This window comes from Pimephales promelas, chromosome 4 (genome assembly GCF_988280905.1).
Source record: "Pimephales promelas chromosome 4, fPimPro1.hap1.1, whole genome shotgun sequence".
NCBI lineage: Eukaryota > Metazoa > Chordata > Actinopteri > Cypriniformes > Leuciscidae > Pimephales > Pimephales promelas.
The window spans coordinates 40,391,504-40,409,948 of record NC_142772.1 but is presented as its reverse complement, the minus strand read 5'-3'; the positions used below and the strand labels follow the sequence as shown (position 1 = coordinate 40,409,948).

At 37.2% G+C, this 18,445-nt stretch overlaps 1 protein-coding gene across 2 annotated transcripts in view; it reads right to left on the bottom strand.

The window, feature by feature from the left end:
- Positions 1–18,445, bottom strand: part of LOC120470000 (transmembrane protein 132C) — a 190,029-nt gene that overhangs the window by 126,243 nt on the left and 45,341 nt on the right. For both annotated transcript variants that reach the window (XM_039659365.2, XM_089130523.1), the window contains exon 2: positions 4,627–5,512. In XM_039659365.2, the coding sequence (XP_039515299.2) occupies positions 4,627–5,512 (886 nt within the window). The remainder of the gene's footprint in view (positions 1–4,626; positions 5,513–18,445) is intronic.

Here is an 18,445-nt window from a genome sequence, read left to right as displayed (position 1 = left end):
TCTGTCTGCCTTGTACTTGGCTGAAGTTCTTAAAATAAATTAACCTAGCCTTGCAAACATGGGTGAAAACAGCAAATGTGTTAAATAGCACGCAAAACAGTTTAGACAGTTGTGCTTACTGATTTGAGAACAAGTACTAAAATTGGAAAAACATGGCAAATCATCAGGAAAAAAACATACTGTTTTGTTCACCAAGCATCACATTAAGACGTGTGCATTGTTTGACAGCTGCGTGGCACACATGATGGAAGAGGACAGTCAGAAGAATTATTTCCAAAACTGTGATCAAATGAAATTTTCTAATTAATCTAAACTCATCACTTCCTTCTAAACGCACAAAACAAAATTACCCATCTGTCCATATGACTGAGGATCTGTGTGCCTGTGTGAATGATGCTTTGTCTAACAGCTTGTCGCAATATAAGGAGACTGATGTACTGTAAACAAGCCAGTAGATGTGCTTAAGTTAATCAAGAGAAAGCTAAACAGTATAAGCTGGTCAGATCACATTTGCCTCTATGCAACAAAAAAGCTGTTCTATATGAAGAGTTCAGATGCAAAAGCCTCTAAGTGCCATTTGAAATTTTCTTCTAAAATGGTCATTTTTATCAAGCTTGTATATTCAAGTTCTGTAATTTCACTTAAATGACAATTAATAGGTAATCCTCATTGCAATTGAAGTGAAATTACTGAACTTAAATATACAAGCTTGATAAAAATGATCATTCTAGAAGAAAATTTCAAATGGCACTTAGAGGCTTTTGCATCTGAACTCTTCATATATACACTAGTCTCATTAAAGAACAGACATTCTCAACTTTTTGACATCAATATTTTCTAGCTTGTATTAACTAGAAAGATATATTAGTATAAAAATAACTAAGAAATATCTTGATTTTTAATGCTTGTTTTGCCTTATTTTAAATGATTTTAAGTCATCTTGAGCGCCCTAGTCTGAGAATCACTGATCTAAACTCTACAAACTTTGACTAGATTGTGTGACAGAAGACAATTAATATATAAAAGTTAACTTTGTAAGTTGGATTCAAACGTCTGTAAAGGTGTACTATTTTTCAAATGCCTCTGTTATTCCATGTGTATAAACAAGGAAAAAATACCAACTATACAAACTCGGTTTTGATTTTAGAGAGAACAAATAAAGCTATTTTTAGCTATTCAATCTCCTCCTCTGCAACAATGAGGGCACAAATTTGTTATTTTCTAAACAAACAAACAACGGCTGGCAGACTTTTCCCATCATCGATAGGAGGAAAACATTTAGATTTTCTCCATCTAAACAGATAGCAGGTGGCGAAATGAAAGACATCACACATCTTTTATAGACCCAAACGACACCAGAAGGAATGTCTTTGATGTCGCAGCATTGTTCAACTAGCAGAAAGAATAGCATCTTCCTCTGCCAGCATGCATCTGTCTCTCCACTGACGGAAGTTAATTGAGATGGGACAGTCTTTTTCCATAGCCACTCCCCTGCAGATAATCGCGATCCCAGACATAAATACACTGAGATGGCATCCCACAGACTTAAAAAAAAAAAACAACAACAACGAGAAGATGTCTCTTGGCCTAAGTAGTAAACTATTATATTTAACAAGCACATGTTGCCCTACCACATCACTAATATTGACCGTGTATGGATGTAAATATCCACCTAAAATCTTATCAGTGACTATATGAGAGACTCGGATGTTATACCCCCTGAAACAACCTCAACGCATGCTCCTTCATCCATTTTAATGATCCTTACGTCCTGATGGCAGAGACTAATTATTGCCTATTATAAAACTCAACAGCAGTGATAGAGAGGAGCGGAGCTGGTGGGACGTGTACGGCGGTAGTCTGGAGCTCTGCTTTATCTGCGTGCTGATGAATAAGTCTAATCTATCATATGTCTGGGAAAGCCCCAAGGCCTCCAGGATGAAAAGCTGCCAGTAAGTGAGCAGCAGTTAATGTGTGAACTGTGACTTAAAAGTTCACCACACTGCATGCATGTGTATTGTTAGCATTGAATTGGGAGTTCTATGGGTGTAAATATTTGCTCTGATTGCTTGAATAAATATCGATTTTTAAAATGAACAATAATTGGAACGTGTTCACAAATGTGTTATAATTGAGCTAAGGCTACAGTAGTATGTCCACATTAATCCATATACATTCAAAGACGCATCTTCTCTACATTTTGGCTTTTCGTCCACACTTTTTTTCGAAGACCTTAGTGAATGAATGTGAAAACTATGTGTTTTTTTTTACGTTTTATTTTCCAAATAATAATGTTTAGTCATGCGATGTATTTTGTAATAATAACCTATATGTCTGTGGTTGTACTGCTATTGCTGTGCCTGCTATTTGCTTTCATATTGATGCTAAAGATAAATGTTACTTTGTACAAGCTTTAGATCACATTCCTGCAAAGATGACAGAACATTTATTTGCAATTGTTGTACCGAGTCAAAACATGTTGACAGTAGAATAAGATCATACATGGAATGATGATTTTGAGTGCGACCTTAACTGCACCTGTGAGTGGTGGGATATTTTGGTAATAAAAATGATAATGCCAGAAGAATAGCATGAGAATATTATGTTTGGTCTCTCTGTATCTCAGTATTGATTTTTTATTTATTTGGTATTGTGCTCAGCTAAATAAACAACACAGGTTTTCTGTGTGTGTGTGTGTGTGTGTGTGTGTGTGCGTGTGCGCGCGTGCATAAAGTGACTGTCTGCTGCTTGAAAACAGACTCTTTTGAGGAAATAGTGGATTTCCGTTCATTTGTTGGTCTATTCAAAGTGCTATGCGTGAATACTGTAGGCTCACTTTAGCTCATGTTCAAGGTAAATCATCAAAACTATCATCCCTTACATGTGTTTAATTCAACTAAATACATCATAATTGGCTAAAGCGCATGTGCAGGTTACTTTACTTCCTGAACAAGTACGCACCGGAGTCCTTGTTGCTTTTACATTCACGCGAACAGTTCGAGTGCAACCGAACTCAGACCACCTCCTCCAGGTAGTCTCGGATTCGGTACCCCAGTGCACACCCAGGTCCGCATGACAGCTTTCACATTAGCGATTTTTCGTGCGAACCGTGCCCCGTTCCGAATTAAACTGCCAGTGTGAAAGCACCCTAACATACTCCACACTGATGAAGCAGCCAACTGATCTGACAACAGCTTCATCACAAACCACAAGTAAATTATTTGTATAATGCTTTGTCTGTAAATTATGGTTTTATATTATCAAAACACTAACTCTTGTGCAATATCGAATGGGCGTTGATACGGTTTTCTTTGCAGCGACATTTCCAAATCATAACAGTGGCTGTTAACTGAAAAGCGCCACTGTAAAGGATACGCCCCTTAGTAATGGATAATTTCAGAAAGAGGGTCAGAATGAGGGTTGAAAATATTCATTTTTATGCATTTATGCATAATTGTTTGTTGTTGTTTTTTTGTTTGTTTTTTACAAAAAAAAACTTTATTAACATTATAAGTGAACCTCAAGGAACATATTAATGACCCCATTAAAATGAAAACGTAACTTTCAAATATATCTGGATTACTGTGCACGTAGCCTAAAATGGTCAGAGTTCATTTAGAGCAGAGGTGTCCAATGGGCTATAATATATGCACGCATAAATTCCGCATTTGACGCAAGGATGCTCGTCCATTTCCGGTTGTGGAGATTAAAGCGGAGGAAAACGGGATTATGGCAGAGTCTTCAAAATTTACTGACCTCCCGTCTTTGAAACGAAACGCACATACGTTTAGATGTCATTTTATATATAGTTATGTTTATTTAATATAATTTTAAAAAGAAGCATAAACACAACGAGGGGTGTCTGTTTTATCTGTTTTTGTGACTAACGTTTCTTTAGTATAACCATGGAGTATAAAATTCAATATAAATTCTAGGTATTGCATTGGACTCTACGATCGGCGGAAGTTATCGAGCATCCTTACACCTTCCCCGGAAATACCGCCGTGCATAGAGCCCATTCTACTCCTAAAGGGCCGAATCTTGCAGAGTTCAGCCCCAGCTCTGATTAAACACCTGTACGAGCTAATCAAGCTCTTCAAAATGACTTGACACTTCATGGCAGATGTGTTGGAAGGAGCTGAACTCTTTATCAGGAAAGATGGCCGTCCAGAAGAAGTATTGGTACACTCCTAATTTACAGTGTTTTCATTCAAGTCACAATTCTTGCAAATCATCCTGAAATTAATCCAGCGGCCAAAAAAACAAACATTTTTGTGACAATGCGATTAACAAAGCTGCAATGGAGCCATACCACACAATCACTCACATCATTCCAGCTGCAACGGAAAGAGTATGTTCCAAGAAGAGCTTACTCTATTCTCACACTCTCAATCAACAACACAGAACTAGACTTGCCAGAAAAAAGCAAAGACTACTAAAACTGCATATAAAATGTATAAGGATGAACAATATAGAGATACCATATTTTTTTTTTTATCTCCCAATATTCACGATTATTTCATTTATCCATATTGGTCAATACAAAACATTTTTACACCCCCTACTGAGAACATGAGCACAAAACATGCAACCTTTATAGAGGCGTGTGGATGTACTTTGTCCTACCTCAGTGTGAACTGCTCAGTGGTGGCAGCAGAATTCATTAGGACTTGAAATCCCACAGTCTGTCCCTGTTTAACTGGGATGGGGGGTGCCAGAATCTCGACATCTCCATCCAGTCTAAGTCGGTTTCTGGACGCTTTGTTGTCCCCAGAAGAGAGAGTCACCGTCCCAATCCTCTGCATATCCCCTTCTTGTCCAACAGCTTTTCCTTGTGCCCTTCCTGCTATGCACTCTTTTCCCAGGGTATCTGGAGGAAGGATGGAGTAGTGCAACTCAACCGTGATGGGAACGGGTTCCTGTGTGCGTCTACGTGGCGGAGGAGCGTTGAACCAGGTCGTAGGGATGTCAAGCTGGGATACACAGACACCCATGTTTCCCTCCAGGCGACAGGCGGTTGACACAGAACCTTCCCCTGGATCACGGATACCAACGACACGGATACACGGGAGTAGTTCCGCAGGAGGATCCATATCCTCCCATCTGCGGCCTGCCAGGTATAACAACACCTGTATTTGAGGGCGATCGACTCCTATCCTCCTGTTCACAAGGTGTGCTCTCACCTTCCAGCCCAGCGTGAGGTGTGTAGAGGTGTGGAATGAACGTGGAAGTGCCCCCTGGAGGAGCTCTGTTGGTACTGGCGCCTCTGCAGTGAGGTTGCCATAGCTACAGTTGACTGACAACATGGAAGTGGAGCCAGCATCGGGCAAGTGGAGAAAGAGAGGCTCGCTGCGTGTCTGCAAGCTCCCGTTACGCATCACTTCCTGTGTGGCCTCCCGGAGAAAGAAGGATGACTCTGCACCCTGTAGTTGGCAGGACACGGGAAGGTATGTGGGCAAGGATGAGGAGAACCTGGGCACAAGATCACTACCTCCACCCCTGCTCTCACACACTGCGGAGAGAAAGAGAAAGAGATTTATCTGTATGTTGATTTAATTTCAGAGACACTTACAATGTTTTTACAAGTCAAAATTGCTTTTTGTTATAATTTAAAGTGTCCCCTGGCTTTCATTTTATCTCGTTCAACAAGATCATTTATTTACAGAGAAACAAATTAAATTAAGGCCAAGGGTCTTTGGAAAGATAATTGTATAAGTGTGTTTAGAGAGTAAGTCAATGTTCTGAGTGCAAAAAAACAGAGAAAGATTCAGAGAGAAAATTATGTTATAAATATACGCTAAAATAATTTGTTCTTGTGATGACAAAGCTAAATAGCATCACCACTAGCAAATCTCCAAATTCTCAAAAGTAGCTGTTCCGTTGACACAAGACCACCCAGAAACACAAGCCCTTAAGCTGTCAAACTTGAGCCAAGCCACAAATAACAACTTACTCAGGAGCTGTGAAAATGACATCACAAAATGAGGCATCAAAATTGGCATCAAACATGATGTGTAGCTATTTAGTTGAGAAATGCAAATTTTTGCCTTTTTAAACAACCTGCATTTTCATTTTCAAATACAAATTTTCAATGCTATGCTTTACCAGTTGAAAAACATTAATCATTTGTAGCCCCTGTGGCTCACATTCACACATGCTTCCAACTCCATTGGACATGATATGCCACTGCAATGCCTTTGTGAGTGTGTCTTTTTGTGAGCTTCAGGGTGTAATAGCGATGGTGGAAATGTGTTCTTTTTGTGCTAAGGGACGACTTGTTTGAACTCTTCTTAAAGCATGACCCAAAAAGTCAACAAGTCATCACTGAAATTGAAATCTGTCATTTAATAGACCTTTGTATCCAATGCAAATGGTCCCACAGGGGCAACTCAGGGCTAAATGGCTTGCTCAAGGGCAGAATGGCACTGCAGCAGGACTGTGACCTCAGGAAAATCCCATCCCTGAACAACTGCAGGATCAGACACTAAACTGTTCAGCTGCAAGACCACAACTTTACTTGATTACTGCTATGCAGGCATTCCTGACCAATGAGATGCAGTATTAGTAGCCATACCTTTGAGCTGCAGGTTTGAGAGGTCGGAAAGTTTGTACACACTTAATTAGTAACTCAAAGACACAAAAACGTTTTGTAGGTACTACACTGGAAAACAAAAACAGCAATCTGATATTATTAATAGGCCGCTCTGATTGCCGGAACTTTTCATGTGAAAAATAAGGTAGAAACATTTTGGGTTTTACGATTGAATTGAACTTAAATTTACAGGAAGAAAACATATGAACATATGAAACATTTTGATATTTCAACCACTTCTATTTCTATTATTGATTGCTATCAGGATGTGAAGAGAGTTTCAACCAGTATAACAAAAACGGTTTATAAAAAGGCCTACCCTACCTTTAACTGATATAATGTTGATACTAACCTTCTGACTAGGACTAAAATTTATTTTGGATCTTTACAATACACTGACAACCATCAAAAAACAAGTATTTTTCTCTCAAGCTGACGTAAATACTAATACATAGAAGGTGCACAGTGTCATGCACACAAATACAAAACACCATAATGGTAACATGACATTAAATTAATGCAATGAACATTATTTTATATGCTATAACAAAAACCCATGTACATTCTGAGAAGAAAGAAAAAAAGTTATTTGAAAAAAAAAAAAAAAAACATTAAATGTGAAAAGTCAGAGAATTCTGGCTAATTAAATTCTGTGTACCATAACTCCCACAATTTGCATTACACTCATGCAATCTGATTTAAAAAAAAGTATTTAGGCAACAATCAGAAGCTCTACCACATCTGTGCTCACTCATGCTTAATTGAAGCATAGAATCAATCGTTTACCTTTCTCTAAGGGGGTTTTTCTTTACCTCTATCATTGCAAATCCCTATTCGTATTTACATGTTCGCATTTTCTGCTAAGTCTCTGATGGAGCTTATCAGATCACTCTGCCAATCAAATGCAAGATAGTCTGCCAAGCAGACGGAGTGTGCCAAATGCTTCAATGAATCAGACCCTAAATTTAAAGTTATTTCCTATTATAATTTCAGACAAGCACATGCCATGTGCCATGTTTGCAGCATAAAAAGATGCTTAAATGCAAGACTAAGGACAATTTAATATATGCAAATAAATGCAAAGAAATAAAGATTTTTTTAAATTACAATGACATCATTGAGATTTTGAATTGCAATTTTGCAACACAGAAGATTTCCCATCTTAACTTTCTTATAATCTATAAGCAATTTTTTAATGTGCATTCATATAAATATATATCTGTCTGTATTTTAAGGTGATTTGAACTGAAATAATCACAGACAATGGTGCAAAAAATAAGAAAAAGCAAAATAGGAATTTCAACGCAGTGCTGGTTTACAATGAATGTCTTGCACGTGTAAGATCCAAAAACTTGATAAATCAGAGAACAGGAGCACAAAACATTATCACCAGTTTTACACAGCAAGACTTTCGACCACAACTCATTATACAATAGAATTATGTAATACACAATCTTTCTTATTCTTGTATTTCTCGTTTGCTTTCTCTCTTATTTTTGAGATACAAGTACAAAAGATGTCATGCTGATTCAGAGTCTCATTTGCATGTTTTGAAACAGTGACTGAATGGAGACCAACAGAACTCAAGCTGTCTGGAATATAGCCAGAGGTTTATTTTGTTATGTTATCTCTCTCGCTCTCTCTATCCTCAGGTAGAGGGAGTGGAGCACTGAAAAGGTGTGAAAATATAATGAAGATTTGGTATGGCGCTGCGTCTCACAACAAGAGTTTAAACACATAATAATCCCTTCAGAGAGAGATACACCTTCAGTGATTCATTTCAAATTAACACTGAGACAAAACACAAGTGAGGCCTTGTGGACCTTGTGGGGGATGGTGACGTGAAAGAGAATGAATGAATGAACGATAAAACAAAGGAATGGGTTTAATATAAGTTAACGAAGAAAATAAAATTCGTTCAACTAAAACTTTAACTATGATTCTTTCTTTTTTTAAAGAAACTGCTGGCCAAGTCAAAGCTATTTTCTGTGGTAGTTAACATTACGTCTCAAATAAAGATGATATTTTCTTGAAACCAGAACATTCCTTAAATGCTCTATTACATTATGTGTCTCTCATCAGGAAATTATAGATGAATAAAGTCTTCTTCCTCACCACAAGCGATCATGACATAATTCGAAGAGCCCCAGAGGACTAACACAAAAAAAGAAAGAATTAAAAAGTGCAATGTTTTGTGGCAGCCCTGGGGAGCTGCGATATGGAGGTTGCACGCTATAAAGCACGTAGCTTCGGCAGATGGAGGCAGCATCGTCCCAAAAACAGCATCTCTCTGTGTCACGAGTCCGTTCTTTATGGCGCTCTCAGGGCTACAAAGAGGATCATAATTCTAAGCCCAAACACCTCCGCTCTGATTTGTTTCAGCCACTGGTCCCAAGGCTGACGACACCCCACACATTTCTAACCTTTCACTTTCACTCCCTTTTTCTCAGGCCACTTTTCAAATGTCAAACATTCCTCACAACGCTGAAGATTTCATTGCGGCAGGCGAGACGGCATCACCCAAAGCTTCAACTCATATATACAGCGTAAAGAGTTCAAAATCTTTCCCTTGTGTTCTTGGAATTGTATTTCGGCCCATTTATTCCTGCCAATTTACCCTCCAATCAATTTCATTATGGCAGATAAAGTGGCATGCGATAAATCCTATGGTATCTCTTCCATTTTATCCCAACCATGAAAAGTGAAATACTTGACATCTCTTGGTCTCTCCTAGCAAGACTATGGCATTGTTCATATTGCAGTTTGTTCTGGTCAAGAATAGGTTACAGGAAGAGACCCAACTTACATTTAAAGTAACCAACCAAAGTTTGTTTTGTTTTACATGTTGTTTAAGAGTGGATTTAACTGAAATAGACTATACCTCAATAATATAAATGTGGAAAAAAAATACACAGTTTTACAGAGGTGAAAGTACTGATTATTTCACAGATACTACTCAAAACAAAGTAGAAATAGAAGTTGTGCCTGTGTGGGGACCTATATATTTAAAAGATTTTATGTATCTAATCTAATCTATAATATAATATAATTATTTGTAAAGAATCATGTGACATTCAAGACTTAAGTAACAGATAATTAGACTGGCGGTGAAAAAATATATTTAAACTTCTGTTTGTACAGCGCAAAGAGAAGTGCACCATAAGCTCACGTGATCAGCTCAGTGCCTCAGTTCAGTGAATAAACACAGTGAACGCTATCTGTGCATGTGCTTAGTTTAGCATACATTTGGAAATGCCATTAAGCCTTATTTTTACATTTGTATAGTTGATGATTACAGCATTTCACTATATTTGTAATGTGTTTGCAAATGTAAAACTTATTTTCCACCTCAATATAAGCTCGACTGCAGTTTCCGTCAAAATAAAAGCTTACAGTTTTATCTCTTTCAAGTATAGAAATTAAGACAAAATTAATTATGAAAGTTTAATTTATTTTTCAGTGCATTTGTTTTGGCTATTACTGTCATAGGGAAAATATTACAACTATTATTATGTAGTAGTAGTAATAAAACTAAAAGAGTTGAGTCACCTTTAAAGTTCAGGTAGAAGTCAATGTACAGACTTTTTTCTTTGTTAAATTTTCACACTGAATATGAGTTGAAACTCTTAATTTTGAACTCTCAAAGTGCACCAGATTGATGAATTTAACTTTAAAAATGTAACTTTAAAATGTAAAGTTTTTTGAATGGTCGTGATCGTTTATTAGATTATCGTGTAGTTGTCACCTATATTGTTCCAAAACAGTTACTTATAAGGCTCCATTTCAGTTAGTCTTTATTCAGAGTCTGCAAGCTACAAACAAAGCCTCCTGTGAGATGAAAGTTGCTAAGCACTCCATCCTGTCCACATTATCCTAGCCCCTTCATTGGCCCTTTATATGCTGTAGGCTGAAGCAAATGACTTCGAAAAACTAAACACCATTCCAAAGATCCTGGATGAGACCAGAGATGGCACAAGAACACACAGCTGTATTCAGGGACCTCAGGGCATTCAAAAAAAGAGGCTGAAGAACCCAAGTACGCGTGTGTGGATATAATTTGGGCAGTTATGGAGTTGACGGATCATATGGTATTTTACGCCTGGATAAAAGAATTCTCCTCTGGCGTTTGTCCTCTGGCCCCTCATGGCAAGAGCAGCTGCTTCGTTCTGCTTCCAAAAACCTTGACCTTGTAGCAAGTGTACATTTACAAATTTTCTCAAACTTTCTGACCCTTGCTATCTCACACACACAAACACACTCAAAGCGGATCTTATTCTGTATCAAATTCAGACACACCCACGTTCACTATGACATCACAAAAGAAGCCGGGAGAGCAAAAAAAAAGAAGAAGAATGATTTATTATAGCCCTTTCAAGACATCACTTGGAATACACTCCTTCAAACACACACTGACTGAAATGCACAACCCTGCAGGAAGCTCTTCGGGTTAATCGGCTTCCTGCCTCCGACTAAGCACTAAAACTATTCGCCACATGGATGCCCCAATAAACTTTGACCTTTGGCACAAAAAAAGCAAATGATCCATCACCAAGCTTCTCTCCAATTTTGTCTCTATCTATCCATCCTGTCTTTCCTCTTTCAAACTTTTGTCATATTTTCACTACCTTGTGCATATGTGCTTGTATATTACTCCACTCATCCACACCACTCATCTCCACTACAAATAGGAAAAAGAGGCTACAATTTGCAAGAGCTCACCAAAACTGGACAGTTGAAGACTGGAAAAATGTTACCTGGTCTGATGAGTCTCAATTTCTGTTGAGACGTTCAGATGGTAGAATCAGAATTTAAGAAATAAACAGAATGAGAACATGGATCCATCATGCCTTGTTACCACTGTGCAGGCTGGTGGTGGTGGTGTAATGTGTGGGGGATGTTTTCTTGGCACACTTTAGGCCCCTTAGTGCCAATTGGGCATCGTTTAAATGCTACGGCCTATCTGAGCATTGTTTCTAACCATGTCCATCCCTTTATGACCACAATGTACCCAACTTCTGATGGCTACTTCCAGCAGGATAATGCACCATGTCACAAAGCTCAAATCATTTCAAATTGGTTTCTTGAACATGACAATGAGTTCAATGTACTAAAATGGCCCCCACAGTCACCAGATCTCAACCCAATAGAGCATCTCAATATGACCCCTATCACAGCATCCATATATAAGCTCCTTCAGTATTATCAACAGCTATGGCGTTTCTCAGGAGCGAATTACCCTCCTCCATCCCCAGCTCCTCCTCTCGTTCAGTCAGGATTGGCATTTGAATCAGACTAAATTCTTGAATTGTGTTTTACATTAAAATATTGAATTAATGATATCTGCAATACATTCATGTTGGTTCTGTTCTGTTCTGTTCCCGAAGAGGGGTTATTGCTGCTCTGCTTGCTCTTATCCATGCTAGGCTGCATGGATGCTCAGGGAGTTCTTGCCCAGAACAGAACTACACTGCCAATCCAAACATCTTTTTAGAACACCACCAAGTATGCCACCTTTGAGAGGTGAAAGACACTAAACTGACTGGTCAGTTTGGCATGGGTACCATGGCAACAAAACTAGAATCATGAACATTGTAGTTAGACATGACAAAGCCAAACTGCCACACTCCCTTCAGGTGTCCAAACCGACCGTATGTAAATGACACCTATGAAAACAGATCCAATTAAAGACAAGAGGGAAGAAAGGGTAGGGAACAAAGGGGGGAAATATAATTATAGCACTGAATAGCATGTTGAATTCTGTGTGTGTAGCCAAGAGAGGCAGAGGTGTGTGTGAAGTGTATGCTGACTTTGATCGTCACCACCTTGCGCAAATTGATTTGGCCCTAATTGAACATTTTAAGAATCGATTAAAATGTGCTGTGCAAACACACTTAGAGAGATCCATCAGATTCTGAGCTGGCTAAAGCAGAAATTTACACTCTACTGGGACCTACAGTAGAGCCAACATTGGCACACTTCTGCCATCCGTATTGTTGGGGCTTTTAGAGAACGGTAAAAAACGAGAATAAGCTAAATTTAGTCAGTATCATAAATAAAACAAACAACCTGAGGAAGTAAATGTTTATGTAGGCTAATCCACAGGCCCGGCGCTATGGTGGGGCATTCGATGGTCGACTAAATCAATCGACCCTGAATATAAGAGAATATCGACCCTGGCAAAAAGTGGTGGGGAAATTCTCAAATAATAATTATTAATAATAAAAATAATAATAAAAGGTTTTTTGCGTCAAAATATTTCTCAAATGGCAGTGCCCCCTCACTGATGAACCAATGCTCCTCCAGTAGATCTGCTCTGACGCCGACTCTGCTAATCCATCACGCAAGGGTGCGGGAAAATCTACGCACCCAAAAATAGTGAGCTGATATGCAAATATGTGCAGATACTTCTGCTGGAGTTGCACGAATCTGGGTAAATTGAGAAACACGTAGTTGTTGTTTTTTTGTTTCAAACTCCCACGATTCTGAACAGACACCTAAACAAAATAACATGTATTTACTTATCTAAAAACAATAATGGTTGACTATAATTAATAATTAAAGTTCTCCATTTTAGAAGAGATCATTTTTTATAATTAATAATAATTTGGGATAAATGTGCTTATGTAACAGACGTAGGGTAATGTGAGCTGTGCATGTAAACCTTACTCCCCTAATCTCAAGATGCGCTCTAGCAACTGACGCTAGAGACTGCGGTCTTTAACCTCCTTGTTAGAGGGCCTGCTTACCATGCGGACGGGCCAGGGATCGAGTCCAGCTTAGAGCGTGTGGTTAGAACTTGGGGGGCTACACTTACGAATATAATAATAATGTCAATTTTTATAAATATAACAGTAATTATCATTTATTGAACCTATATATTAGTAGTAGTAGTAGTAGTAGTAGTAGTACTAAAACTACTACTAATTACAGTACAATAGATATTCAAAAGTTTAGCATTCACAGTCCCATGATGTCCCAAAAAATCCATTACAACCTTTCCACTACAAAACGTATGCCCAAAACACTGCCTTTATGCCACATGCTCTAAACACTTAGTGCTTCTGGATGAATACAGACATCGAAAATACATTTTCTACTTGTGCTATCAAAGTAAAAAACACATTTTTTTGTGATTCGTAAACATTTAATTTCTGAGGCTAACAGTTGAAATATTTAATCTAAATTTACTAACTCTCAGGATACAGGAATTGGAAAGGCCTCAAACAGCGAAAGTGTAAGAAAAAGTGTGAGCAATTTGCTTGAGGATCTATAAGACTGCTCTCTCTTGGGTGTATCAGGCTGAGCACATGTAAGTCTGAAACCCCTTTCCAACCGAAGGTGTGAAAAAGCAATTTAAAATGGCCGCCGCCCACTGATATGGGATGGTACCACCAGGGTGGCGCTTAACCAAAACACACAGCCGGGGTGACAGAGACGATCGAACCACCAGCTGCGTCGTGTGCCAATGAAATTCCCTAATTCTACTAAAAATACATTAACATGTGAAAAACCATTCCTCTGTTTCCCTCGACTGCCCCAAACACATATACACTTCCCCCGTCACATAAAACACCTTATGTCTTTGGTAATTGCCATGTTTCACCAAATTTTACTGTACATTGTACAAGTATAAATGTGGTGTTAATGGAAACAGAATCCAAACATTAATATTATTAATATAATGCAACATCAATTAAAATAAAGTTTTTTTTAAGGTTGAGAGCATATCACGCAATATGTAAACACTTCTGAGGACGTCAATAGCATCTGGAAAGTGTTTTCTTCTAAATACACTGCAAAGTTTAGGGTCGGTAAGATTTTTAAAATATTTTTGAAAGAAGTTTCTTATGCTCAGAAAGGCTGCATTTATTTTATAAAAGATATAGTACAACCATAATATTATTACAACTTAAAATAACTTTTCTATTTTGATTTATTTAAAAAAGTAATTTATTCCTGTGAACAAAGCTGAATTTTTAGCATCATTACTCTTCAGTCTTCAGTGTCACATAAACCTTCAGAAATCATTCTAATAGGCTGATTTGGTGCTCAAGAGCCATTTCTTATCATTATCAAAGTTGCGAAAAATTCTTTGATGAATAAAAAGTTTAAAGCAACAGAATTTATTTATTTAAAATTGTATTTTTTGTAACAAAGTCGTTACGCTCACTTTTGATTAATTTAATGCATCCTCCATGAATAAATAATTTCTTTTAAAACAAAAACTCTTCCCCAAACCTTGGAATGGTAGTTTAGTTAATTGCAATTAATAATTAAAATCTCTCTGTGAGCCAATCAGAAAAGATCCCAATAACGTAGAACCGCTGCTTTACATATTTTTAGCAATGTCCTTTTGAAGTACATGTAAACAAAAAGTGACAAATTATTCAAATTTTATACAATGATGCAACAAAGGATCAAATTCACTCTCTTTGCATCAAAACAACAGTACAGAGGGTGTGTGTCAGCATGATAGTTGGCATCCCAGTCATATAGCCAGAGGCAGTTGATTCATAAGTGATCATAACAGACATCTAAATCAAGCAGCTTTCGGCTTTCTTTGTCCTTTAGCACATCAGCAAAGTGAGAGAGACAATGAGAGAGAATGATATGCTGCCAGTATATTTAGTGTTGTTGTAATCTTTACAGTAATTACACAAGACAGTATAATCTTGCCGTAATGAATATGATTCGAATGTACAACGCTCTATAAGCTTAACACAGACTGCCAACACTGGGCTGTCACTGTTGAGCCAATGAAGGCCATTAAAGACTGCAAAAAAAAATGCACACGCAATGTCCAATCACTCCTGTATAACACTCGATTTAGGGGGAAGCCTCTCACAACAGTTTTCCTGACTCATTACAGATCATGAAAGCAGCTGACACAGAGACAAGGGGCTTCTCCTCATAACTGTACTCTGTTGCTTCAAAATCTACATGTCACACACTGCCAAAAAGCAGGTGAAAGGGAGGATAGATGCTCTAGAGGAATGAATCATTTCAAATGCATCTCAAATTAGTGGTTCCTTTGTCTCCTAAAACACCTAATGTTGGCCAATTTTTTGTTAATAAAATTAAAACATATTATTTTTCCCAATATGTGTGTAAACATTATGCTATATTGGCACATTTAAATCACCAACGTACTTTGAGCTGAGTCTTAAGCACTGTCTGTGTGCCGTGCCGAGTTGCTGTCTAAGAAGAACACTTCAAATTGGTCACTTGAGCCTCACTTGAATTAGAATGTAAGTAGCAGGCAGCTTAATAAGTTTAGAACAGAGCTAATGTGATTTCAAAGATCTTGCTGAAAGATTATACAATAAGATATGATATGGGGAATTGTGTTGGCATTTTTTTCTTAATTATTTATGGGGGCTTTTCTTAAAAAATAAATAAATACTCAAAGTATCCAGAATTCACCAAACATCAGACAAACAGTAGAATTCTTCAGACAGTTCAGAATTCTGAACAGAACTCTAGAGGAGTTCAAATTCATGAGGGAGAACCCTCTGAGCAGAACCAGAGCTGAAACATTCACTCTCTTTGGCCTTTCTGTCTACTGTCACACCAATGAGGCTGTCATGCCACAGACAGTGCTATATGTGTGTGTGCGTGTGTTGAGAGGCAGAAGAGAAAGTGTGCCGCTGTTTAAGAGTTGTATGGCAACTAACTTATCTAGTTTCCAAACTTTCCATCCTACAAGGAAGACAGTAGACTTCGACGACCACCATAGACACCTCAGTTAGAACATAAGCCAAACAATCTTTGGTCTAAAAAATCTGTCCATATTTAATAATTGCACATGTAGAAGACACTATTACGTCTGTTCAGCATGTTGTACAAAACATTCCTCAAACTTCTTTTTCTTCTTCCAAATTTTTCTTCAATGTTCTTCTTCAAAATTTCCAAAACACATCCTTATTTATTTTCGTTTGCATCAAATTAAATAGGGTTCTCATACTGTACAGTACTTCACTCCCAAGTCAATACTGAAATCCAAGCCTGTACGACCTCTGTTCATCTTCAGGAACAGTTTTTATTTATTTACAGTTTACATTTTATTTAATATTTTAGATTTAGTCCGATAGTTTGTCCTTCCATTGAAAATGCATTTACGGTATATGGTCCTTGTCCAGAAAGGAAATAGAGACATCATCAAAGTAGTCCATGTGACATCAGTGGGTTAGTTAGGATTTTTGAATCATCGGAAATAGATTTTGGTCCAAAAAGAACAAAAACTATGACAGATGGTGTGTTGCTAAGAACTTATACGTATAATTATCAGACCGGCCCCTCACAGCCTCCAAACACTACCGGCCCACAATTTTTGAAGCCATGCTAATGTTTTAATGCATAATTTATTCATAATTATAAACAGCATAAAAAATTAACTAATTTCATTTATTGAATATTTTTATTTTTAAATAAAATAAAACTATTTTTATACTATAAAATAAAACAGTTATAATAGCTTTTCCCATGGTGCCGAAATTGGTACAAAGAACTGTGAAGTTTGACTGGTACAGACTACTGAAATTTTGGTATGTGACAACTGTGAAATTAAATATGGATTTAAGATTTGAATATGAATGAATTGGGGCATTGCTGAAAAAGCAAACAGTTAGCCAATATTTCTTTATGCAAACTATTTAAAGATGTATATTCACAAACAAATTTGTTTAGTTTTCTGTGACTGTTAAAATTTTAAATGGAAGCATCTTGCCCTCTTTTAATGTACAACTATTACCACAATCTATACATCTAGCCTGTATGCTTACATACAAAACCCATGATGTCCCATGATAATTAATGATACTTTAAAGTATTTGCTCACTCTGTGTCTGACAGAATGGCACCAATTCACAAATCTCAGTATCTAGATTGAATCTCCCAGCCAAGACATAATATCAGGTAATCAGGTAATAAATAGTCCAATTCAGTGCAGAAGAGATTTTGGGGTCCATTAAATTAATGGCCCCTGGAACAGCACCAGAGTCTGATCGATATAAGACAGAATTATTTAATTTGAAATCATTTTTCATTTATTGAGTTGTCTGACTTGAACTATATTCGTTTTGAATGCCTTTAATAATATGCCTCAAAAAGACATCATAAGTCAAAAGACTCAAAACATAAATCTTTTCTTTAAAAAAGAACAACCAGAATGTTCATACTTAACCAGATTGACCATTTTTTGCTTGGCTCCATACCTCTAGACTTATATTCACAACCTTGTCAGAAAAAGTGTTCACCCAAAAATTAATATTTCATTAACTTTTGTTCCAAACCTGTAAGACTTTCATTCTTCAGCGGAACACAAAAGAATTATGTCGACTCGATATGTCTCTTTTTGTCCATAAAAATAATAACCAAAACTGTTTGGTAACTAAGCCATTGCTCTCTCTGAGACAAAAAAAATTATCAAAGACTGAATTAAGTTTTTAACAGAATATGGGAAGTTGTGTGTGGTGTGATGAATCACAACAAAACCAGAGTTTGTAGAGAAGTGTCTTAGAAAGAAAACATCTGAGAAATATATAATAATATATTATATACATATTTACATCTGTATATTTATAATATATTGTATATTAGATGTATATTTACATCTCTACCCTAGTGAAGCGGAGGAAGAGTGTCAATAGCCGCCTTTTCTTAACCCTTCCAATTGCGGAAAATAAAATTGTGAATTGTGAAACTCTGATTTATCGCAAAATCTTTTAACGCTCACATGAGGTGGTTTTTCAATTCGAATAAGAAATATTTTGCAAAACTGCAATGGAAACAGTTTTTGCGCATTTACAGGTCATTTGATGTAGATGACACAGAATGTTTGGGAAGAGTTATCTA